Below are 25,797 nucleotides of genomic sequence, written 5' to 3'. Positions count from 1 at the left end.
ATTGTTATTTTGAATGATATTTGTCATCTTGTTTAAGCATTGTTATTCCTACTTTTAGTTTTGGATTTTGATTTCTTTTTAATACCAATCAGGGTAATTATATAGCTTCACTAATAATATTAAAATGTCCTTGAATTCCTGTGATAAAATTTCGTTTTTAATCTGTTTTTATGTTCCTTACAACTATATTTACAAGAAAAGTTGGTCAATATCTTGTTATCCAATATAATAACCACTAGCCACTTGTAGCTCCTGAGGTCCTGAAATGTGGCTAGTCTGAATTGATTACATGTTGTAAGCATAAAATACATGCTGGATTTCAAACACTTAGTTTGAAAAAAAAAATGTAAAATACCTTAATATTTTATATGGATTACATAAAACCAGTCAGGACATTAGAAACATCTGTAGCTCTCTTATAAGATCTGAAATAGAGTTTCGATTTAATCTAGTATTTAATACAGGTTGGCCAATCCTGCCACTTCCTAGCATTTAAGGCTATATCCTTTATAAAACAAAATCAGAGAAGACTTGTAATGGAAAATTCTCAAAAACAGGGTTGAAATGATTTGTGTGTAGTGGATTAAATAAAATATATTATTGAAATTAATTTTTTTTTCCTTAATGTGGCTACTAGAAATTTTTAAATTGTATATGTAGCTTGCATAATGTATCTACTGGACAGCGCTGCTCCTCTGTTTCTTTACAAAATATCTCTGTTAACATATTTCATATCAGCGTTAGATTTGCTTCAGAGAATCAACTGAATTGTGTGTTATCTTGTACAGTCTGAAGCATTTGCTATAAAATAGCAATATGGGACTTGACAGCTAGAAAAGATTCATCCAGATTCAACTCTCCCTCTACCCCCTGCCCCGCCCCTGTTTTTGAGAATTTTCTGTTACAAGTCTGCTCTGGTTTTGTTTTATAAAGGATATAGCCTTAAATGCCGGGCACTGTCAGAATTAGCCAACCTAAATTAAGTACTAGATTAAATCCAAGACCTACTGATAGCATTTCAGATCTTGTAAAGGAGCTACAGATGTTTCTCACTTCTTGAATGGTTTTTATTGGAAATGTAATAATCAGCTTTTTATTTGTTTTAGAGGCTCTGTAAAGATTCTCCTCTTTACAGCAAGGTATGGCTAATACACCTTTGTGTATATGCTAATAATGTGAATAGAAAATGTTCATGCTGCTTTTCTGCTCTTGTGAAAAACCCACCATACCTTTTCAGTCTGGGACCAAAATTTAACTCATCAGATCCAAGATGATAGACTCACTGGCATCATTAACAAGACTGCTTAGAGATGCGTGAGAGGTATGCATGGAAGATGCACAGGAAAGGCCTACGTTGCCCCCTCTGACACCTGAAGTATGCTATCTGAACAGGTCAGCATGGGGCCGGCTGCGGTGGTTCACACCTGTAATCCTAGCACTTTGGGAGGCCGAGGAGGGTGGATCACCTGAGGTCAGGAGTTCGAGACCAGCCTAGCCAACATGACAAAACCCTATCTCTACTAAAAATACAAAACTTAGCCGTGCATGGCGGCACGTGCCTGTAATTCCAGCTACCTGGGTGGCTGAGGCAGGAGAATCGCTTGAACCCAGGAGGCAGAGGTTGCAGTGAGCCAAGATCATGTCACTGTACTCCAGCCTAGGTGACAGAACGAGACTCTGTCTCAAAAAAACAAACAAAAACTACATTTGTAAAAACTGGTCTGCGAGAACTATATGGAAATACAAACTAAACGCCAAAAGTAAGGTAAAGGAAAAGCTTTGAGTTAGAAATCTTTCAGATTCCTACTAAGTATAATATGCTGTTTAAGTGCACTTACCACAGTGTAATTTCACTGGTATAAATGGGATATCAGAGTAACCATGGTAGCGTTAGCATGAAGGGCCAGAGAAGGAGGTTTGCAGTCCCTAAAAATGATTTGAGACCAGGCGTGGGGGCTCACGCCTGTAATCCCAGCACTTTGGGAGGCCAAGGTGGGCGGATCACGAGGTCAGGAGATCAAGACCATCCTGGCTAATACAGTGAAACCCCATCTCTACTAAAAATACATAAAATTAGCCCAGCATGGTGGCAGGCACCTGTGGTCCCAGCTACTTGGAAGGCTGAGGCAGGAGAATGGCGTGAACCCAGGAGGCAGAGCTTGCAGTGAGCCGAGATGGTGCCACTGCACTCCAGCCTGGGTGACAGAGCCAGACTCCGTCTCAAAAAAAAAAAAAAAAAAAGATTTGAAGACTAGATAAGTAGGTCCCAATAATCAGCCCATGTTTCCCATTCCGCACACATTTCCAGCTTGTCCTTTGTAACTTGGAGAAGGAAGTTTGGTGCAGTCTTGCCGTACCCTGTTGTTTGGTAACTTGAGCCTCCAGTCTGTAAATAACATGTGGTTGACTTCCTAAACTTTACCTTTCTAAATTTCCCTCTGGTACGTGTACTTGTTTCCCCTGGCAAACAAACAAGCAAACCCCAAACCCCACACTTTGCCTTAGCTCTTCTGAACCACCTTCTTCCTCTCAGTCGGTCTCCTGGTCCCTTAGGGCGTGTGCCCTGTTCAGATCTTACTTTATCATGGGCTCTCTCCCTCTCTTTCCCTGCCTATCCACAAGCCACTTTCTGCATGCCTGTTGACATAGTTGAAACTACCCTTTTCTTTATACTACTCCCAGTAACATCTCCCATTAGCATAAACTATTTTCTTCAAGATCAGTGGTGGCCCAGTGGCCAAATCCAGAGACTTCCAGAAATCAGGCTAGGCACAGTGGCTCACACCTATAATCTCAGCACTTTGGGAGGCCAAGATGGGAGGATTACTTGAGCCCAGGAGTTTGAGACTAGCTGAGATGACATAATGAAACCCCGTCTCTTTATTTTATTTATTTGTTTATTTTTGAGACAGAGTCTCATTCCATCACCTAGGCTGGATTGCAGTGGCACGATCTCAGCTCACTGCAACCACTGCTTCCTGGGTTCAAGCGATTCTCGTGCCTCAGCCTCCTGAGTAGGTGGAATTACAGGCGCCCACCACGACGCCCAGCTAATTTTTTGTATTTTTAGTAGAGACGGGGTTTTGCCATATTTGTCAGGCTGGTCTTGAACTCCTGACCTCAAGTGATCCACCCGCCTCAGCCTCCCAAAGTTCTGAGATTACAGGTGTGAGCCACTGCACCCGGCCTTTGTCTCTTAATTTAAAAAAAAAAAAGTGTGTGTGTGTGTGTGTGTGTGTGTGTAAAACCAGAGACTTAGATAAATCAGCATATATTCCTCACTAGGGAGATGGACCTCATGTCCAGGGAGAATTGTATAGTTGGGATATGCAGGCAAGGAGAATGCTCTTCCTTCAGCCCTGCTTTTTTACATTGCTTTCATCATGGAGGCAGCATCTCTCTGATCGCTGGGGGAATGCTAAATTAGCATTTATTCTTCCTGGCCTCTTTACCCATGTGGTACCAGGTAGTCTATATTGCATAATTTGCTCCCCTTCCTGATAGTGATACTTTCTTCTCTTTACTTTTCTGGCTTGGTTTTGCAACCCAGGGTTCCAAGTAGAAGCAATATTCTTGTAATCTCAGTCTCCCCATCTTACTCCATCTTATTGTGTCTTCACCCTTTTAGCTGAATGTTCTAGAAGTTGTTACTGAGTTGCTGAAGAAGAAATACATAAAGAAAAGAAAAATTTACACCTTTCAAGGGGTAGCTGCCTTAACTGTAACTGATTGTCAGGTCTGGCTTTCACAGAACTGTCCTGGAGCTTGGGCACATGAGTTAGCTAAATGTAGAATATCAGTGGCATTTATCTAATAACTTCTTATTCTCCCTGAGTGCCGCCCTGGGCAAAATGAGAGTAACAACAACTCCATTTCCTTCACAGACCTTGAGAAGAGAACTCTAACAGGATTGGAAAAAAGTATTTTTATTTATATTCGTTCCTTCTGAAAAATAAGATAAAATAACAATTTGTTGCAGAGAGGATGAAAGGAATATAAATGTAGATTTCTTTTCTGGGACATGTGAGTTCCCACTTTCCATTCTCTCACTGACTAGCTGGAAGTGACCCCGTTACACCTGCTGATTAAGGGGCTATGGCAATTAGAACAGAAATCCTTCAGGATTGCAGGATAAGAATCCTGGAAATGTCACCACCTTCTCCGCCTGTCTCAGTACTGTTTCTTTCCTTGGCAGGAAAGATTTAAACCTTAAAGGACTTCTGATCATCTCTAGGATATTTAAATCCTAGGATTTCTATGTAGGTATTTTAGTGTCACAGAGATCAGCGGAGAACAAAGTTTGTGTAGGAAAACGTCTGCTTTCCCAGGTGCCCTTCGTTGTCTGTCCTGAAGTCTTTTTGTTTGTTTGTTTCTTTGCTTGCTTGCTTTTGTTTTTGGTCTCTGGGGTTAACCTTAAAAGTGTGTAGCATGAGGAGTTTCTGTTCTTTCTGGTGTCAATTTCGGTGTCGGTCTAGCCTAGGTCTGCCTGGATCATGTGCTTTCCCTAGCCCGGATCCAGAGGCAGCCTCTGGAAGAACTGGTGCTGAGCTAGGCAAGCGGGGACTGATCTGTCTGATTGCCTTTCCCCATCTGGCCACTACGTTTTCAGAGCCATTGGGGTGGAAGCTTGCTCCCAGGAAATTGCAGTACGTGAGGGGTTAGTTAAATGTCTCTAAGCCAAAAGCCAGCAGTTAAAGCTTACTGATGGAGCTGTTGATCCCCAGAAATTACAGGTATAAAAGGCTGGTTTTGGTGTACAGTGTTCTTTGAAAACTTTATAACAAACTGGGGATATCTGTGTGGATAATTCCTTCATTCTGTGAGTTGGAAGGCATTTCTGATGTTGCTTCTGTTGCAAGGCAGTGTGGAGGAATGAAGTATTTGCTGGATGGTACCAGAAGTCAGAAGATACAAATTGCAGTCTTTGGTCTTCTGTTTTCTTGTTCTATGACCATAGCAAGCTACCTGATCTAGTATTCATTTTCTTCATCTATAAAGAGTTAAAGTAATATTCATTAATTTAGCTCCCGGTTATAACAACACCCAAGTGAGAAAATGTATGTAAAAATCCATATACAGCAAAGCTCCAGTCAAACGAAGATGGTGCTGCTTGGGCATTGCACCTTCCATGTATCAGGGTATATACTTTCTGACTCTAGTCTCCTAATTGCTTAGTCAGAATGTTTGACTTTAAAGACTCTTATCTTTTTTTATTTTTATCCACAAAACTAAGCCGATTTTCCATGAAAAGATACATTCTGAACATTGTTTTTTCATTGGAACTGTGACTTGTAAGTGTGGTTTTATTGTTCCCAAGTGTAGTGATGAAACTAGGCCAAAGATTACTTAAGAGCAGTAGCCTTAAAGTAGCGTCTTTTTAAATTGATACCTTGTGAACCCCACTGGCAGAGCTGGCCTGTGAGACACCTTCTACCCATTCATTCATGTCCCATATATGGGCCTGGATTGAGAATTACTGCTGTATGTATCCCTGCTGTAGTAGACGTGGGAAATGTGTTTAGTAACTATTTTACCACATATTATCTCAGTCTCTAAGACTTCTAAGGTCTTAAAAGTCTTACTACCTTCTGTGGGAATGTTTAGCTTTATTACAGTTTGTAAACATACTTCTCAGAAATTCACAAGTGAAATATGTATTTAGGGAACACCTTCCTTCTGATCTCCGGATGGGATAATTGTCAAAAGTATGAGGAAGTTGCTGGTACTGGGCTACTCCTGATCACTACATTCCCTTTTCTCCCCACCCCCACCCCCCAATCTCCTTTCTCTTGCTTTCTGTAATACGGTTTTTGATGCAAGCGGCAAAAACTGATTCTGGGCAAGTTAGGCAAATGGGGCATTTATGGCAAGGATATGAAGGCAGCTTGGAATGGACCAAGGGCCAGGCTCTGAGCAGGCAGGAATGTCACTTTTCACCCAGCATTGCTATGGCTTCAGTGATCTCCAGTCATTCAGCCTGCCGTCTCTTTTTCAAGTGATGGAATCCCAACAGAAGGAGTCTTGATTGGCCAAGCTGTGGGTGTGTGCTCGCCCCTTGGCTGTATTGCAGCAGTAAGAGAAGAGACTTGGTAGAAGCCCCAGGGACCCTCTTTGGCTTCTGTAGTGGCAGCACAGCTACCTGCTCCACTTAGAAGGGAGGGCGCTACGGAGGGAGCATGGATGCTGGCTACCCCAATGCCACATGCCTGCAGGTTTCATTCTCTCTTTTTTCTCCATATGTGCTTCATTTCCTCCTACTTCTTCACCTTTCCTCCTGTCTCCTTAGTTTATCTAGGTGCCCACTGTGCTGAGTATTGGGTTAAATAAGGGGGATGCGGTGTCATAAGTAAGACAGATGCCCATACCAGCATGGAATTTGCCTTGTAGCTTGGGAGGACCAGAGATTGAAGATGGGCATGCCACTTGATCTCTGAGCTGCTAGAGATTGGAGCAGAAAGGAGGCAAAGCCACATCTTGTAGCACAAGCTTGTCTAGCCTGCGGCCCACCGGCCACATGTGGCCCAGGATGGCTTTGAATGTGGCCCAACACAAATTCGTAGACTCTGAAAACATTATGAGATTTTTTTTTTGCGACTTTCTCTTTCTCTTTCTTTCTTTTTTTTTTTTTTAGCTCATCAGCTATCATTAGTATTAGTGTATTTTATGTGTGGCCTGTGACAATTCTTCTTCCAGTGTGGCCCAGGGAAGCCAAAAGACTGGACACTGCTGTTGTAGAGGCTAAGACTCCAGCCCCATTGGTTCACTATCAGGGAAAGCTCCATTTTAGAAAAGCACACTGTAAATCATTGATGAATTGTTTCAAGTACTTGTATACATTTAATGTTACTGTTTTCTCTGTAAGCAGTTACTCAGCTTTGGTTTCAGTCATCTGCAGTTTTTCAGTGAAAAATGCTGGCATCAGATACGGTATTTTTGGGAAAACAGCAGTTAAAAAGTGAACATCTAAAGAACTACGATAACTGATTTCTCTCAACTTCTTTTTTATTTTGTTTTGTTTTTTGAGATGGAGGCTTGCTCTGTCACCCAGGCCGGAGTGCAGTGGCAGATCTCCACTGCAACCTCCACCCAGCAAGTTCAAGCAATTCTCTGTCTCAGCCTCCTGAGTAGCATGAGTAGGTGGGACTACAGGCATCCGCCTCCACACCTGGCTAATTTTTGTATTTTTAGTAGAGACGGGGTTTCACCATGTTGGCCAAGCTGGTCTCAAACTCTTGACCTCAAGTGATCCGCCCACCTTGGCCTCCCAAAGTGTTGGGATTACAGGCACGAAACACCACACCCAGCCTTAGCTTCTTTTTTTCCCTCACCATGTTTAGGTGCCTAATTCACCATCCCATTCTGCCATGTTCAGGGGAGAAAGTGCTTAGCCATAAAAATCGCTGGGTCACTTGTTAAAAATACAAATGCTGAAGCTTCAGTCTGGAGCATTGGATTTCAGTATAAATCTGTTTTCCAAGACCCCTATTCCTCACCCTCAGGTAATTCTTCAGACCCAGAAAGTTTGGGAAAACTGCCCTAGGGAATACTTAGATTACTTGATTAAAGAACAATTATAATACCTTTCATTTTTTTTAGGGCCTATTCATAAGCAGCTAAGTTCTAATAGATGCCTCACTGTTGTTTATAGCATCTTTGTAAATTAGTGTTAATGGTTCCAATTTTTCTCATTGGGGGAAATCAAGGCATGTGACAAAATTTCTGGGACTCTTCCAGATCCTCTGACCATTTGAATCAGCTCTTCATTTAATCATATACATGACTCTCTGGAGCTCCAGTTGTTCCTCCATAAACTCTCATAACTTTCTACTTGTGCTCTTGTCCGTGCCAACACCTCCCTGGGTCCCTCATACATTGCCACTGAGCTAGATGTTCAGTAACTTCCTGACTTGTCTCTTTTCTTCCAGACTTTTCTTTTTACTCTGCTCCCTCTAGCAACTAATGAGAACCCTTAGCAATGTTGGAACCTCTGCCTGTTCATAGGAAGGCAGTGCGTATAGTTGTTAAATGAGCAACTTTAGACGTAGAAAGGCAGGATTGAATCTTAGCTCCACAATTTTATTAGACATTGGTCATGTTGGTTTTTTTCTTTCTTTCTTTGAGATGGAGTCTTGCTCTGTCACCAGGCTGGAGTGCAATGGTGCTATCTCGCTCGGCTCACTGCAATCTCTGACTCCCTGGTTCAGGCAATTCTGCCTCAGCCTCCCGAGTAGCTGGGATTATAGGCATGCGCCACCACGCCCAGCTAATTTTTGTATTTTTAGTAGAGGTGGGGTTTCACCATGTTGGCCAGGCTGGTCTCGATCTCCTGACCTCGTGATCTGCCTGCCTTGGCCTCCCGAAGTGCTGGGATTACAGATGTGAGCCACCACACCCAGTCTGACAATTGGTCGTGTTTTTTAGCCTCATTTTTCTGACTTGTAATTTGGAGAAAACCACCTCATATAATTGTTAACATTAAATGATAGTGTTTTTGAGCCATTTAGCAAAGTAGCAGGCACATAGTAAGTGCTTAATAAATGCTCACCATTGCACTCATTATTGAGCCATTTAAATAGTATGGAAATTATGGTTTTTGATAATTTGAAAAACTTCATCCTTAGAGTTATCTGGGACAAGTTCTTTTATTGCAATTAATTCCTGGGTTTTTTCCCCCCATTTTGTTTCACAGTCATTGCTCTGTTCAGTTCTGCTTTCTTTTTGGATCAATTTTAGTCCTTTGTGTTTCTTAGTAAATTATTCATTTCATTGAGATTTAAAAATTACTAGCATGAAGTTATGTGTAATATGCTTTTTAAATGACTTTATTCTCCCAATCCGTGGTTATATTTGTTTATAATTTCTAAATTTGAGTATCTGTAGCATCATCTTTGCTTGATTAGTTTAGCCAGAGCTTTGGCTAAATGTGCTTTTTTTCTTTTCTTTTTTTTTTTTTTTTTTTAAGCAGATCTAGGAAGTAAGTTTCATGCTTAAAAGTTTCTGGTTCATTGATTTCTTATTTTCTCTTGTTATTTTAAAATTTTTTATTTTAATGCTTGAAGTTTATTCTTTCTCATAAAACACCTTTATTGTAGAGAACTTGCTCAGTCATCCCCAGCCAGCCCTGGAGCAAGCTTCTGGTCAGCTCTCCTCTTTCCAGCCTGCTCATGGTCATCCAGTCTCATCTCGTTCAGAAAACCAGAGGCTTCCAAGGAAAGCTGTGTTAGTCAGGACACTTTCTTACTGGTACCTGAATCCCAACTCAGACCAGCTCACATAAAAAGAGGAGCTGAGTGGCTCACGTTATTGGGGTTCAGGGTATAAGTGCCTTTAGGCACAGTCTGATCCAGGAGTGCCTGTGGTATTTTTGGGAACCTGTCTTTTTCTCTTAGGTCATCTGCTTTTCTCTGATAATTTTATTTTTCCAGCAGCCACTCCTATGTGGTAGAGAAAGATGGGTCTTGTCTCTTTGGGTTTCTCACAGTCCTTGTAGCCCCAAGTGTCTTAAGTTGAGATAACTTCTCCCTTCAGATACTCATCTTTGTCCCTAAAAAAGGATTCTGATTGTTTTGCCTGGGTTTACTACTATTACTATTTTGTTGACTATTGCCTGTGGGTTAGAATTGATGGAAAGACTTTGCTTATGAAAATGAACAGGGTTTACTTATATAAAGAACGTGGAAGGGAGTTGGCATAGTTAGAATACAGACAGAGGTGTCTGTCACGTTATCTATGACAGATGGAGGTACAAGCGAGCAGTACCCAGAATCCTCACTGAGAATGCTCAACTGCAGATGATACGATCTGATGGAGAAAGAGGGTAAACCTCAAACTTTCTGAAGGTATAACTGTCACTGTTCCACCCAGATGTTCCTCATCAGTCACAGTGTGATCACTGCCCTTCAGTACCTGGCATAACCAAGCATGAGCACTCAGTCTCCCAAGCCTGCTTCCTGTACACTCCTGAATTCAGTAGTGCAGGACTGGAAGAGGCTGGCTCCCTGATGTGTGAGTCATGCCAGCAAGCCCTGAGATGAGCCGCAGCCTCACCTGCTTGAGGTCCTGCCCAGCCCTGGTCTGGGGGAGGGACATTCTGATTGGCCAGCAGCGGTCACACCCTTTCCCCAACTATCAGTGGGACTTCATATGGCACCAGAAAGAAATAGATGTCAACTCCAACAGTGATTGCCACATCCCATGAAACTTAATGTGTGATAGTCTTGTTTTTCTTATTCGTATTTTCTAAGTAATCTTGTTACAGTTTGGATTTCCTCATTGATACAGAATTATTCAGGAGAGGGAGGATATGAGTGTGTTTAATGTCCTCATGATCAGATATTTAGTTAGGTTTGGATTTGAGGTGCAAATCGCCTCTTCAACAGGTTTTTGGTCAGGAAAGTATACACCAAAGAATGGAGCCTAATGGGGTTAAAATTTCAGTTTTCCCTGGTCATGACGAGTATTGAGAACAAGGCTTGAATATCAGGTCGGAGTGATGGTTTCTGCTTCCTCCCTAATTGATAGTAACTAGTCCCAGTGAGGGAACGAGTTGATTTACCCACACGGGGACAAGCAGAGAGGTGGAAAGAGGCCTGACAGGCTTCTAGAAGGCCCCGCCTAGTCTGCTGGTTATGTGCAGCTGGAAGCTTACTATGAGCCCTTTTCACCCAAGAGCAGATGGTCCCAGAGAGAAGAGATGGGCCCACTCTGGGTTTTTTATGTTAAAGTTGAGCCCAAAAGATTTTGGGCTCTCACTGATTGAACTAGAATGTTTCTCCACCTTGAGAATGAGTAGGGGGGTGCTTCTGGGCCAGGAAAAGAAAGCACTTCATGTGGTGAGGTTAATGGCATTGTGGTCAAAACTGTGACCTGAACAAGCTTTTCTTTCTGGGGCTTAAGATTCCCCCTTTGTTGTCTGATGGGCTGCTAATTTTTGTAACATTGAGTAAGTCCTGGAAAATTACGAGCACTCTTTTTTTTTTTTTTTTTTTTTTTAATGGTAGAGATTCCTTGGCATAGATATTAGCCTTGGAAAGTACATTATTCCAATCTTTTATTGTTTCCGTTTCTGGACGTGTTTCCTGAAAAGCAGCTGCATCTAATTCTCTTTTGGGCATGACCTACCTTGACTGTCCTGCCCTCCTGGCCCTAAATCCTACAGCCTCAGGGTGAGCGCCTCTTGGCTGCTTTTTGATGGGGCTGTCCCTGTACTTGGAGAGTCATTTCCAAATTCCAAATTCTTCTAAAGTGAGAGGGGATCCAAGTGTGCTGCCCATGTCTTTCACTTAGGCTGGGATTGTGGTTTTTGCCACTTTCTCCAGAAGCCCCTGATAGTTGCTTAACCAAGTCCTATATCTGTTATTTGTAACAGATGCTCCTCAAAGCCTGTGGGATGTAGATAGCACCACTCTTAGTTTTCATTGGTATTTCAGAAGAGGGGAGGTTGATACCCAGGCCTGAGCCAGTCTCTACCTGGAAGTCCCTCCTGGTCATCTTGCCTGCCTGCCAATGGCACTTGCCCCGGCCCACCCTGCCCTGCCCTGGAAGTAGCTTCCCCTTTATTTGTTCTCCTCTAGCACATACCTTTATCTTTCATTCATCTTGTTAATCACCATGGTGCACATTGTAGTGTTTTGTATAAATATTTATTTAATGAGTAATTCTGGGCATAATTTTTATTCATTTATGTAAGAATTGTAAAAAGATGAGTTTTTTTTAAGTGAACAGTATTTTTAATTTACACTTCCATTTAGAAAGGGAAAAGTTAGAATTATATATTCAGATGTGGAGCAATCAGTAAGTGAGCCTGTGTCTGTATTTCGTAAGTCAATTTTTTAAATTGACAAGTGAAAATTGTATATATTTAGGTGTGTAGCACATTATTTTGATATATGTAGAAATTGTGAAATGGCTAAATCAAGCTATTTAACATGTGTAATTACCTCACATACTGTGTGTGTGTGTGTGTGTGTGTGTGTGTGTGTGTGTGTGGTGAGAACGCTTAAAATCCCTCTTAGCAATTTTCAGGCAGTTACCATGTTGTACAATAGATCTCTTGAACTTATTTCTCCTGTCTAACTGAAACTCTGTGTCCTTTTACCAACATCTCCCCCAACCCCCGCCACTGGTAAACACCATTTTACTGCTTCTGTGAGTTTGACTCCTTTAAATAAAACATATAAGTGAGAGCATGAGGTATTCATCTTTCCGTGCCTGGCTTATTTCGCAGGACTACAGTATTTTGTGTATTAAAATAGAGGACATCAGGGCACTTTGAAAAAAATTTTCTGAAGACATTAGGAGTAAAGGACTCTCAGCTCCCAAATTAAGCCACCCCTTGCCAGATAGCTTTTCTTTTTCTTTTTTAAATTGCAGTACGAACACTTCACATGACAGCTACCCTTGTAACAGATTTTTCTGTGCACAGTATAGTATTGCTAACTATAGGTACAGTGTTGTACAGCAGATCTCTAGAACTTAACGATCTTGCATAAGTGAAGCTTTGCTTTGCTTTTAAGCTTTCTAATAGTCAAGGCACATGAGATATAAGTAAGATTTCTTAGTTTTGAGCAGCTACTCTTTGCTAGGAAAATGTGTTCAGATTCATTTATGGATATAAAATCTAAACTGTTGACTCTCTTTAGAAGCTCAGCTGCATGCATCAGGGCTTTCATATTTCAGTTATTTTAATACATCCTAGAATGAGACTGCGGGTACTGAAACTCCTTGAACAACAGGGAATTTGTGTTTTCCTCACCCTGCTTCCTTATCACCATGTAACACTTCCATTTTCTTTTTCTTTATTTTTATTCTTTTTCTCCCTTTTCCCCAATTTTTTTTCTAATATTTAGATCAACCAAGATGGTATACCTGTTAAATACATAAATGACCAAGAAGGCATTTCCCTGGTTAAAATATCAGAAATATTATTGGCGTTTATGTAACCCTACATTTAACAAAGCTTCTTTACAGAAATTTTCTACCACCTTCATGAAAAGGATTTGCCCGAGTTATAAAGATGTGTGTTATGAAAAAACTTGAGACTTTTAGGAATTTGGACACTCTGGTTTTACATCTAGATATTTGACTTGGAAGAGTGCAGTCTTTAATGGTCTATTTAAAGTAATTAGCTAACATTTGTGGGTAGGAGGTGACAAAATTGGATGTACTAATCCTAGAATTATTTGGTAGCATTTTTATGCCTGGCATAGCAGTTTTATGAAAATTTTATATGTGAAAAGCCAGTGTGTCTGCTTCAGGGTGAGATGAATTATGTTGCAGTAGTTGTAATTATACCATGAGACATGTAAAAGAAGCAAAGCAAAATAGAGAAACAGCTGGAGAACACAATTCTGCTTTTCCAAGGAAAATGAACTGAGCAATCTGTTGAGCAGCCTCTGACCCTTGGACCCACCGTGGGCCTAAGTGCAGCCTCATGCAAATCAGAAGGATCAGGGAAATGACATCTTCAGGGTACCCTCCTTAGAGAATCCCTCAGTGGAAGTGCAGGGGCCAGCCAAGACCCTCAGCATGCTGGGGTCTCGTGTGGAATCCTTCTTAGGGCTCTGACTAGAATGTTCTGGTGAGGCCCTCTGGGAAATAGCCAAAACTGCAAACTAACATGTGCTGTGCCCGTTTTCTCTGTTTCCACTCCCATTATAATGGTTGTTCCTGCCCCTTTTAGAGACCAGCCATTCCTCTTGGCCTTGTCTCTCACCCGAACCACTGTCCTAGCCTCCTAACTGGCCTGTCTGTCTCCACTTTTGCTCCCCTATAGTCTGTTCTCTGTCCAAAGCACGGTAATCTTTGAAAAAGTAAATCTCCTTACCCAATCATGGCTTATTTGCACTTCGATGAGAGATGGAAACATCATATCTGCCCACCAGGTGCCGCCTGCTGTAGCTCATGTCTGGTCGTCTGGCCTCAGCTCATTCCCAGCCTCACTCACCTCCTTATTCTTCTTCACACCTGCCAAGTTATTCCCCCTGCCAGGACTCCCACACCGGCTGTTTCCTCTGCCCGGAACATTCTGCCCCACCTTGTATGGTTGCTCCCTCTCAGTCCTCAATTTGAAACCTCCTCAGAAGGGCTTTTGTGACCACCCTGCTTAATTAGGTGCCCTCTTTCCCAGTGATTTTCAAGATCTGCAAGGAATGGCTGGTTTGTAAATTTCCAAACCATTTGTGGATTGAGGTTTTTCCAAACTATAATGAAGATGCCATAGTAATGTCAAATTGCCATAAAGGTTTTCAGCACTCTTGTTTTCTGCACTCTTCTCATTGTGGGCTGGTAGCAAACAGTTCAGGCCAACACTGATCTGTAGTTGACACTTTGGGTATCAAGCAGCATTGCTCTGCTGATTACCCTGTGTATGTCCTTAGAACCAACCATTCTGCAACCCTCTGGCTTTTTGTGGGTGTGTCCCCAGTAGCATGAGCTCTGTGACGACAGGGATTTTAGCTTGGACTTGTCACTTATCCATCCACAATGCCACGATCAGTGTAAACACACACACAAGATTTGTGTTTAGTCCACGTGGATGCTTCAGCTCCCTGATGTTCCTACCCAGCACAGCCCAGTTCATGCAGAAGAAAATCATAGGAGGCCCAGGTTGCGTCTTCCTTCTTTCCTGGGTGGATCTGCTTCATCTCCACATCCTTTTTCAGTCTCTGAGTGATTTTGCTAACTCACTGCATGACCTTAACCAGGGGACTTTAATACCACTTGCCTCCATCTCCATATCTGTGAAGCAGGCATGGTGTTTTCTTCCACTGTAAAATGAAGTAGTGCTTTTGGACACACTTGGTGATCTCCAAAATGCTCCCCTGAGTGGTTTCTCAGATGGGCATTGATTTTATAACTAAAAAACAAAATCCAATTTCCTCCTTGATGTTTTTAATGAGGGAAAGTGCAGTCAGCAAACTTCCTGTAAAGGGCCACATAGTAAATATTTTAAATGTTGCAAGCCACATAAGTCTCTGTTGGTTTTTCCCCTCTAGCTCTTTGAAAATACAAAAACCATTCTGATCTCCAGAGCCACAGGAAAGCGGGCCAGGGCGAAGATTGCCAATCCCTAGTGATAGTTGGAATTGTATTTCTGTGGGACTCAGTAAATTTTATTTTCTGTTTAAATGAAATCAGAAATGTGACCTGTAACAGTTTTATTTTTCTTGAACTGGTCCTCTTGCAAAAATGTTAATTACTGTATTCATACTTTACATCCCTTGTCTCTTGTTTTTGAATGCATCGTAATCAATGAGCTTTGGAACAGTTTGTCTCACCACAAAATCATGGTTCTCCAGAGCGGGATTGGTGGTTTTTGTAGGGAAACCCAAAGCATTGTTGCACATTTGAAGACCATTGTGAGCTTGGATGGGCCCTTAGAGTTTGATGATATATCCAAAAGTGAACTCTGATAATAATGCATTTTTCCCTGCCATTCAAAGTATATTATGGTCTTAATTTCCTGAAGTTTTTCCCTGATGATTTACTTATTTATAGACATCTGATGAAATCTTCTGTTGAATTTAAAGCTGATACAATGTTCTTGTTTCATTTCTTGCTAATAGCCAGATGTGAATTACTAGTAGCCAAGTTTTTATGGTATTGTCAACTTTTTAACTGGTTAGTTACAAATAGGGTGTGCTTGGATACAACTCATCTTTTGTAAAAGCCCCTTTTCCTGCCTTCACTACCAGTATTTCCTGACGGCCATCTCTTGCCTTTCTTATAAACCATGTTGCTGATATTCTTCTGCAATGCCACTTGTTTCAGGTGTTTTTTGTTTTTGTGTGTGTTTTAAGACAGTCTCCCTGTGTCACCCAGGCTGGAGTGCAGTGGCACGATCTTGGCTCACTGCAACCTCTGCCTCTCGGATTCGAGCGATTTTTGTGCCTCAGCCACCATGAGTAGCTGGAATTACAGGCACCCACCACCACGCCTGACAAATGTTTGTATTTTTAGTAGAGACAGGGTTTCGCCATGCTGGCCAGGGTGGTCTCGATCTTCTGGCCTCAAGTGATCCACCCGCCTCAGCCTTCCAAAGTGCTGGGATTACAGGCATGAGTCATGGCACCTGGCCTCCAATGTTTTTTCAGTGTTCTTTGGTTGCAAATTTTAGCAAAGTTCTCTGATTGAAATTAACATGGTAGTAGGTCTTACAAAGCCAAAATCGATAAAATAGTGCCTGGGTATCCCTAACTTTCTCTCTTTGACTCTGACGTCTCTTGGGATGGCCAGGTGCTGAATAAGAAGCCTGGAACCATGGCACTGTGTAAATGCAGATTATTGGCAGTGTGTGATCTGAGCTACAGTATAGTGGTTTGTTAGGAGCGTGGATCTGGGAGCCAACTCTGCCATCTGCCACTTCCTAGCTGTATGATGTCGGGCAACTTTTTAACCACTCCAAACCTCAGTTTCCCCATCTGTAAAGTTGGCCTAATAAAAGGACCTTCTCCATAGGATTATTGTGAGTTCTAAATAAGTTAATACTTGCCCTGTAAGCATTAGCTGAGTTAGTACCATGTAAGCATTGGTTGTTACTACATATTAATCAGTCACTTGGCAGGAGCTGGGCAGGTATGAAGAAGAGTAAGGAGGTGAGAGAGGCTGGTAATGAGAGAGAAGAGGCACTGGCCAAGAGACAAAGTGTGCTTTTTCTGATACATATTAGTGGATAATATTTCACATGGAAAATTTTATATTTAAGTTGCTTTGTCCATTTTAATTTCTCCACAGGCCTTTGTGGAGGCCCAGAATAAGATTACTGTGCCATTTCTTGAGCAGTGTCCCATCAGAGGTTTATACAAAGAGAGAATGACTGAACTATATGATTATCCCAAGTATAGTTGCCACTTCAAGAAAGGAAAACGGTGAGACTGCTTTTACTGAATTTCCTTTTTATTTTCAAAGTAAATGCTTTCTTAAATTGTAAAATACAAATTCCAGATAACTTGTCCTTGTATAAGATTAACTCATTATAAGGAATTAATTTATATGCCTGAATATGAGAGTAATATTTTTGATCTATTAGGTATTGTCCAAATTGTTAAAATAATAGTTAAGAAATTTAGTAGAGGTAGGTCATATAAAGAAATCTAGATTATAGGAAATTGTCGTCTTATCGGTAGTAATTGGTGAGATAGGATGATTCATAGACAGCAGTGGAGGTTTGTTTGCCTCCGAAGTTAATTATCTTTGATGTATACTACTTGGAAACATTTAATTCTGTGTTTTTCTTATGTCAAAGAATGGTGAAATGGGTGAATTCACTTCTCTTGTTCCTGTCCCGTTAACACCCACTTACAGATGTTTTCTTGATCTTTTATTAAATCTCTTTGGAGCCACTATCACACATTTACTTTAGACTTTCTTCAGCCCTCTGCCATTCTTACAGAGATCGGCAACGTACAGTCTGCCTACCAAACCCTGGCTGCCTACCTATTTTTATAAATAAGGTCTGATTGGGACACAGCCATGCTTATCGGTTTACGTATTGTCCATAGCTGCTTTTGTGCTGCAGCTACAGGCCTGAGTATTATAGTGACAGACTGTATGGCTCACAGAGCTTGAAATATTTGCAGTCTTGCCCTTTACAGAGAAAGTGTACTGACCTTCCACCCTAGCAGCCTTGCTAGGGAAAAGAACCAGAATTTTATTTTAGAAAAGTCTGCTTTCTTCTTCATTTAAAAGAAAAAGTTACTGCTTTATTTGAATATCAATTTTTATTTTAACACATAAAATGGTCTTTATTTGCCTCTACTCGGCTAATGTGCAGGATTACAATACAGGATTTGAATATGGAAAGCAATTCTGTTAACAAGCTCTAGGTAGAGAGAAATGATGGGACCTTTCACCCATGTCCCCACGTCCCTGTGATGGCCAGATTACAGTGGTACCTTTTTAGGTCTTTGGTTTTGTTTTGGTTTTTGCTTGTGTGTGTTTGGTTTTACTCCACAAATAGAAAACTCCACAGCTGAATAAAGACCATCTCTGTTCCCCAGGTATTTTTATTTTTACAATACAGGTTTGCAGAACCAGCGAGTATTATATGTACAGGATTCCTTAGAGGGTGAGGCCAGAGTGTTCCTGGACCCCAACATACTGTCTGACGATGGCACAGTGGCACTCCGAGGTAAGTGCTACACAGAGAGGCCCGTGGAACTCCCAAGACCCTCACTTGGAGCTCTGAAGTTAGTGCAGTTGCTTTACCTCTGAAATGCCAGGCAGGGTGTGGACCATATTGTGGAACAGATGCACATACAATATCAGGAAAGCTAATTTTTGCACAGTATATTTAGAATACATGAATAGTCACATTCCTCTTTTCCACTCTGATGGCATGAAGCAGAACTGGAAAATAATTAACACTGGACCCAAATTAGCTTCTAGGGCTTCTGGAATCTTGACATATCATCGTCATTTCCTCCAACATCCCTGAGACCTACCTGTGATTAGAAAAAAATAAGTCGTCTTCTATAAGAAGTTTAAGCTGTACAAAGATTATTCCAACTATAAATATTAAACAGGAAAGAATGTTTATCAGATCAGTTTCCCTCTTGGGAAGGAGGCGATTAGAGTTTTAAAAATCTAGTTAATTGTCAACATGTTAGAATTACAAGTAAAAACACACAAATCTTGTAGAAATTGAACAGCTGGGTATCCTGCTCCCTGAAGATGGAGGTTTAAAGACTAAGTTTGTCCACAGTTGCTGTACATCTCCTACTTAACTCTGCCCCTAAGATAACCTCCTCCGTAGGCCATAGAGAAGATTATCCAAGGTTTCTGCAGTAAGCAGAGTTCTAGGGTAAGGAACTAAGTTATTCTCCAGTTCTGTATTTTAATAATTGTAAACTCTACAATGATAATGATGTTCTAGATGACGTTGGCTCAGCATTTCTCCTGTAGTACCTTCTGGTTTTATAGAAACAACCATATGATTAGTTATGGCCCTCTAGAATTGAGAAATTGAGACATTGAAGTCCTCTGTAATCAATAAGATGGGAGTTATAGAGCCCCGTTCCATCAGACCTGTGCAAAGACCCTTTTTTATACAAACACTTCTAACCATGATCCAGTCATTCAGTGGTCCACCTTCCCCTCCCTCTGAATAGGTTGTGTATATAAACAATGATCCTTTATCGAACCAGTATCGAAAATAAGACATCAGCCAGCTCAGATTCTTCCATGAATCTGAGCTTGTAGTTTTCAGTGAATTTAACACACTGGTTCTGTTGAAGTAACATATCCCATATAGGAATTCATTTAGTTTCCACAAGGATCTATCTTGCAACCCATCCAGAGGGACAGGGTCTTAACTCCCACCCCAATAATGCATTCTTCTAGTGACTTCTTTATGGAATGTTTGCTATGGACAAAGCCTTGATGGGCGAGAAGCTAAATAATGCATGAGACCTGCCTCAAACAGTCATTGAGTTTTCTAAGAGTGGTATTATAGGGAAGTTATCACAAAAGGAGTAAACATTCAGATTATTTTTGTAGTATATGATTTTTAAACATACTTTTCAAATCAAAATGTTTTATTTAAATTTTTCTGAAAATTTTCTGAGATATATATATATATATATATAAACAATTCAAACACTCCAGTGCTATGTAGAATAAAAGGTGAATATGTTTCTTTTTCCTATCACCTTCTAGACTCTTTTCTGCATTTACATACGTATGAGCCTAGATACTTTATAGGACCTACAATGGTTAATGAGTAGGTTCTGTGAAATTTTAAAAAATGAAATTCCACGTAAAAGAATAGGAAACCTCTAATAATAGTTGAGCTTCTTAAAATTTTCATTCCCCAATAACGTTTAGCAAACAGCCTAAGAGGAAATCTCTGGTGTCAGAGTCTCCAATAGGAGGTGTTGTATTGAATGCTTTACATACTTCATAATTAAAAAAGCTAATATGAAACACAAGTATTTGCCAGGAAACATTCCATAGTGATTAGAACATTCCGCCAGGGCCCTAAAGGACTGTACATGGCACGACAGTCTATAGACATGTTGCTTTTCCTTTCACAATTTCTTGTGGAATGTGCACTCCAGGCGCCTTCACTGCAAACCCTCAGGCTTTATTTACCTAGGCCTATAATGGTCAGACAGTGTGCACATTAATCCTTGTGCACAGGTAATGCTCCAAAAATGAGGCTGTAACAAGGGATTTTAGATAATTTGGAATCAATCCCCCAAATTACCTAATGACTATAATTTAGTTCTATTATATGGTATGTGTCATAATTCAGTCATTACTCTAAAAGCAGTTTCCTTTTTCTCCTTATTCCCTTTAGAGTATAAATAAAATATGACAGAAGTCCCAGATGAGCTCTGCTTTTAACTGAACTGCCTATTGCATTATAAAAATTTCAAAATGAAAGCATTTTAGTAGGCATATAATCTAATATTTCATTTTATAGACAAATTAAGATCTGGAGAGGTTAGGAAGCTTGTCTAAGGTTATAAGGGTAATTCCTGTAAAACTTGGGCTGAGCCCCCAGGATTCCTCACTACCAGATTCCTATTCCTTTTGTTGCCACATTCTACCTCCGTGTTATGAAAGAGAGCTTTGTTAGATGGCATAGAGGACCGTGGAGCTGTGTTCCGTGTTTGTCACTGGATGATTTCTCCTGTGTCCCATAGGTTACGCGTTCAGCGAAGATGGTGAATATTTTGCCTATGGTCTGAGTGCCAGTGGCTCAGACTGGGTGACAATCAAGTTCATGAAAGTTGATGGTGCCAAAGAGCTTCCAGATGTGCTTGAAAGAGTCAAGTTCAGCTGTATGGCCTGGACCCATGATGGGAAGGGAATGTTCTACAACTCATACCCTCAACAGGATGGAAAAAGTGATGGTGAGTGAAGACTTCAGATGAAGCACATTTTTCACAAAATGAAGTGTGACTTCAAGTGACTGAAAAGAGATGCTGAACCCTACATAGAGGTTGTGTGGTCCAGAACCATGTTTCCTCAAAGGATGTTGTATCAGTTGGCTTTGCTGTGTAATAGACCCCCACCAAAATGTAGTAGCTTAGAATAATAAACATTTGTTTTTGCTATGAGCCTGTGGGTTGGCCAGGTAGTTCTTCTGGCCTTGGCTGAGTTCTAACATGTATCTGTGGTCAGCTGCAGGTTAGTTGGTTCATCTTGGCTTGGCTCTTTTACATTTCTGGGGCCTCAGCTGGGATGACTAGCAGACTAGCCTGGGCTTGCTCACATGGCAACTCAGTAGAATTGCAAGACGGGGAGCTGAATGACACAGCCTTCTTAATGCCTAGGCTTGCTCCTGGCACGTCAGCTTTGCTGCATTCTGTTGGCTAAAGCAAGCCAGAGGGCCAGCCCCTTTTCAACGGGTGGAGAAATAGATACAGGGAACTGCGGAAAAATGAGATCATTATTACAATCAATCAGTCTCTTATAGATGTGTTATATCTCCTAAGGAGATTATGGAGAAGATGAATTTTTAAACCGAACCAAACTATTTGATTATGTTGAGTGATTATAAAACTTTACTACTGCAGTAATCGCATATTCTCCTCTGATCAGAAGTTATAGGTCACCTGTTGGTTGCCATTTATCTTGATACTTTTCTCCTTGTTACTTTCTGGACACACCTTTATTGTTCTTCTCTTTAATTGCACAAAGATCCTGTTGTGTTCAAGGGGTTCCTCCCTCTTTGCTCCTTCACTTCTAAATTTTCCCAGGCAGGAAAGGCTGTGTACCTTGCACCTTACTGGTACAATGTGTCATTTTCTTCCTTTTGCTACCCCACATTTCAACGTGGTATGTAGCATTTTCTTGTTATGTTGGTTGGTCTTTACAGGTAAGTTTTACAATCCCTGTGTTAGATATTAGGAGCTTGGGCACAGAGGCTCAGTAATTTGCTGGAGGGCTGGGATCTGGCAAGAAGCACAGCTACTCCAGTGCTTTCTGCTGTACCTGTTGTCCCCTTATCATGACTTGCTGTATCTTTGTCATCTTTAAATATCCTTGCTTTCTTTTCTGTTTTTTTTTCCCCCACAATTGAATTGAGAATAAGGCTACAGTGTTTTTCCTCTCTTGACTATGTTTAGCTTTTTCTGCCTTTTGATTAGGCTACATCAAGACCTTTTTTATAAATCCACCAATGAATTACAAGATGAGCTAAAAGTAGGTTTTTTATTCAAGGATGTTGGCTAAAGAAAGATGTCTGCGCTCTGGAAACGAAATTAGCTGCTTGTGTTAAGAGTGCCCCAGAGTTAGAAAATGTTAGTTATTTCCACCTTCTGGGAAACAAAAAAAGTATAACTGGCCAATTCATGTTAGAGAATGTTATTACATTAACTTGTAAAAAACAAAAGTTATTATTTACCATCAGCTTTCAGTGGCACAAAATAATAATAATTAGTAATTGTGATAGATATAAGAAAGCCAACATCTCAGTAGCCTCTCAGACTGTGATGGGAGCCTTACAAATGAAGCTAAGCAATTCCTACCATGTGCTTCTTACCAGTGTCCCTGAAAGCTCAATGACAATCACTTAAGTGCCATGAAGCTTTTTTTGCATTCTGGTATTATCTTACGTTTTTCCCTCCCTTGCCCTGAAAGCTTGGTACGTCATCATAATGAAAAAAAGAAGTTCAGCCTCAAAGAAGCCTCCAAAATCAGCAAATATGAGTTAATTACTTTCAGTTTGATATTCAACCGATGCTTAACCTTTTTTTTTTTTTTTTTTGAGATGGAGTCTCACTCTGTCACCCAGGCTGGAGTGCAGTGGCGTGATCTCAGCTCACTGCAACCTCTACCTCCCGGGTTCAAGTGATTCTCCTGCCTCAGCCTCCCAAGTAACTGGGACTAGTTAGCGCCATGCCCAGCTAAATTTTTTTTGTATTTTTAGTAGAGATGGGGTTTCACCATATTGGCTATGCTGGTCTTGAACTCCTGACCTTGTGATCCTCCCACCTCGGCCTCCCAAAGTGCTGGGATTATAGGCGTGAGCCACCACGCCTGGCCGATACTTAACTTTTTAAAAAGTAAAGTTTAGTTTTTAGAACAGTTTTAAGTTAACAGCAAAATTGAGAAGAAAATACAGAGACTTCTCATGTGCCTCCTGCCCCCACATATTCATTTTACCTCTCTTATTATGAACATCCCCCACCAGAGTGGTACATTTGTTTTTCATTGGTAAATCTACATTGACACATCATTATTACCCAAGTTCATAGTTTACTTTAGGGTTTGATTTTGGTGTTGTACATTCTGTAGGTCTGAACAAATGTATAGTGACATGTATCCAGTGTTGTAGTATCATACAGAGTAGTTTCCCTGGCCCTAAAAATCCTTTGTGTTCTAACAATTCATTCTTTTCTGACCCCATCTTTGGCAGTCACTGATCTTTTTACTGTCTTTATAGTTTTGTCTTTTCCAGAACATCCTGTAGTTGGAATTAGACAGTATGTAGCCTTTTCAGATTGGCTTTTTTTGCTTACTGATAATACATTTAAGTTCCCTACATGCCTTTTCCCAGCTTGATGGCTCATTTCTTTTTAGTGTTAAATAGTCATTGTTTGAATGTGCCACAGTGTATCCATTCACCTACTGAAAGAATGCTCGGTTGCTTCCAAGTTTTAGCACTTATGAATAAAACTTCTGTAAAAAATCTGTGTGCAGGTCTTTGTTTGGACACAAGTTTTCAACTCCTTTGGGTAAAGGAGCATGACTGTGGGATCATGTGGTTAAGAGTCTGTTCAGTTTTATAAGAATCCTCCAAAACTCTTCCAGAGTGGCTACACCATTTTGCATTCCTGCTAGCAATGAATGAGAGTTCCTCTTGTTCCACAACGTGGACAGCATTTGATGCTATCAGGGTTCTGAATTCTCGCCATTCTTACAGGTGTATAGTTATATCTGAATTTTTTTTTTTTTTTTTTTTTTGAGATGGAGTCTCACTCTGTCTGGGACTAGTTAGCGCCACGCCCAGCTAATTTTTTTTTGTATTTTTATAAATACCTAGGCTGGAGTGCAGTGGCGTAATCTCAGCTCACGGCATCTTCTGTCTCCCAGGTTCAAGCAATTCTTGTAGCTCAGACTCCCAAGTAGCTGGGACTACAAGTGCATGCCACCCCACCCGGCTAATTTTTGTATTTTTAGTAGAGACGGGATTTCACCATGTTGGTCAGGCTGGTCTCGAACTCCTGACCTCAGGTGATCCACCTGCCTCGGCCTCCCAAAGTGCTGGGATTACAGGTGTGAGCCACCACGCCCGGCCATATCTGATTGTTTTAATTTGGATTTCCCTAATGATATATAATGTGGAGCATCTTTCCATATGATTATTTGTCATCTGTGTATCTTTGGTCAGATGTTTGTCAAGGCCTTTGGCCTAGTTTTTAATCGTTTTTTTTGTTTGTTTGTTTTTCTTATTGCTGAGTTCTTTGTATATTTAGGAATTTTATAGTTTTATGTTTTACATTCAGGTCTGTGATCCATTTTGAGTTAATTTCTGTAAAGGGTGTAAGATCTTGTCTGGATTCATATTTTTGCCTGTGGATGTCTGGTTGTCCCAACACCTTTTTTTAAAAAGGCTACTAGGCTCTCTCTCCTGTTCCATTGATCTATTTGTCCGTTGTTTTGCTAATACCACATTATCTTGATCACTGTAGCTTTATAATAAATCTTGAGATTAGGTGCCAGTCCTCCAACTTTGTTCTCCTTCTGTATTGTGTTGGCTAGTCAGTATATTTTGCCTTTGCATGTGAACTTTAGAATCAGTTTGTCAATCCACAAAATATGTTTCTGGGATTTTGTTTGGGATTTCATTAAATCTGTAGACAAAAATGGGAAGAACTGGTATCTTGACAATATTGAGTCTTCCTATCCATGAACATGGACTAGCTCTTCATTTATTTAGTTCTTCTGCTTCTTAATTTTGCAGTTTTCCTTAGATAGATCTTACACATATTTTGTTAGATTTATACCTAAATATTTCATTTTTGGAGGTGCTAATGTATTGCTTCTAATTTCAAAATCTACTTGTTCGTTGCTGGTATATAGGAAAGTAATTGATTTCTGTATGTTAACCTTGTATCCTGCAGCCAGCTACTTGTTAAATGTATCTAGCATTCTGCAATATGGGTGGAATTGATTTTCTTAAAATTATCAAGTGCATTTCAGTGTACATTTTTAACTCCTTCAGGCACAGAGACATCCACCAATCTCCATCAAAAGCTCTACTACCATGTCTTGGGAACCGATCAGTCAGAAGATATTTTGTGTGCTGAGTTTCCTGATGAACCTAAATGGATGGGTGGAGCTGAGGTATTGTACAGCTGTGAAATTTTACCCCCAAAGACTGTGTTTCATGGATGTGTGTATAAATATTCTTATTATGTGGTGACCTTTATGGATGGCAGAAGTCCCATGAGTGAATATTCTTTTGTTAAAAATATTGGTATGCAGATTGACTCTTAATAATGGAGGTGATAAACCTTTAACTGCAATCTCAACCTATTACTCTTAATATTAAAAGTAATACTTTGAGGGTAAAAAAGTAATTTTACTTCTAGTAAAAACTATAAAAGTACCTAGTAAGGTAAAACATGAACCTTTCAAAACTCAGAATCCTGCCTCAGAGGTGAGTGTGGTAGCCTTCCACAAATTTTCTTTGTACATACAAGTGAGAATATGGGGGAAAGAGAGTGTGTCTTTCCCTTTTTTATACAACTGTGCTCTTTTCATGCATATTGTTCACTTGTTTTTACATTAAAATGAGTGTCTTTTAGACATTTTCTCATCAATATTCATATATTCCTTGGG

At 40.5% G+C, this 25,797-nt stretch overlaps 1 protein-coding gene across 1 annotated transcript in view; it reads left to right on the top strand.

Moving 5' to 3' along the window:
• Nucleotides 1-25,797, top strand: part of PREP (prolyl endopeptidase) — a 125,219-nt gene that overhangs the window by 8,952 nt on the left and 90,470 nt on the right. The window contains exons 3-6 of the mRNA XM_004044464.5: nucleotides 16,735-16,868; nucleotides 18,000-18,130; nucleotides 20,649-20,858; nucleotides 25,178-25,299. Coding sequence (XP_004044512.1) covers nucleotides 16,735-16,868; nucleotides 18,000-18,130; nucleotides 20,649-20,858; nucleotides 25,178-25,299 — 597 coding nt within the window. The remainder of the gene's footprint in view (nucleotides 1-16,734; nucleotides 16,869-17,999; nucleotides 18,131-20,648; nucleotides 20,859-25,177; nucleotides 25,300-25,797) is intronic.

Source organism: Gorilla gorilla, chromosome 5 (genome assembly GCF_029281585.2).
Source record: "Gorilla gorilla gorilla isolate KB3781 chromosome 5, NHGRI_mGorGor1-v2.1_pri, whole genome shotgun sequence".
Lineage (NCBI taxonomy): Eukaryota > Metazoa > Chordata > Mammalia > Primates > Hominidae > Gorilla > Gorilla gorilla.
This window is presented reverse-complemented; position numbering and strand designations above follow the sequence as displayed.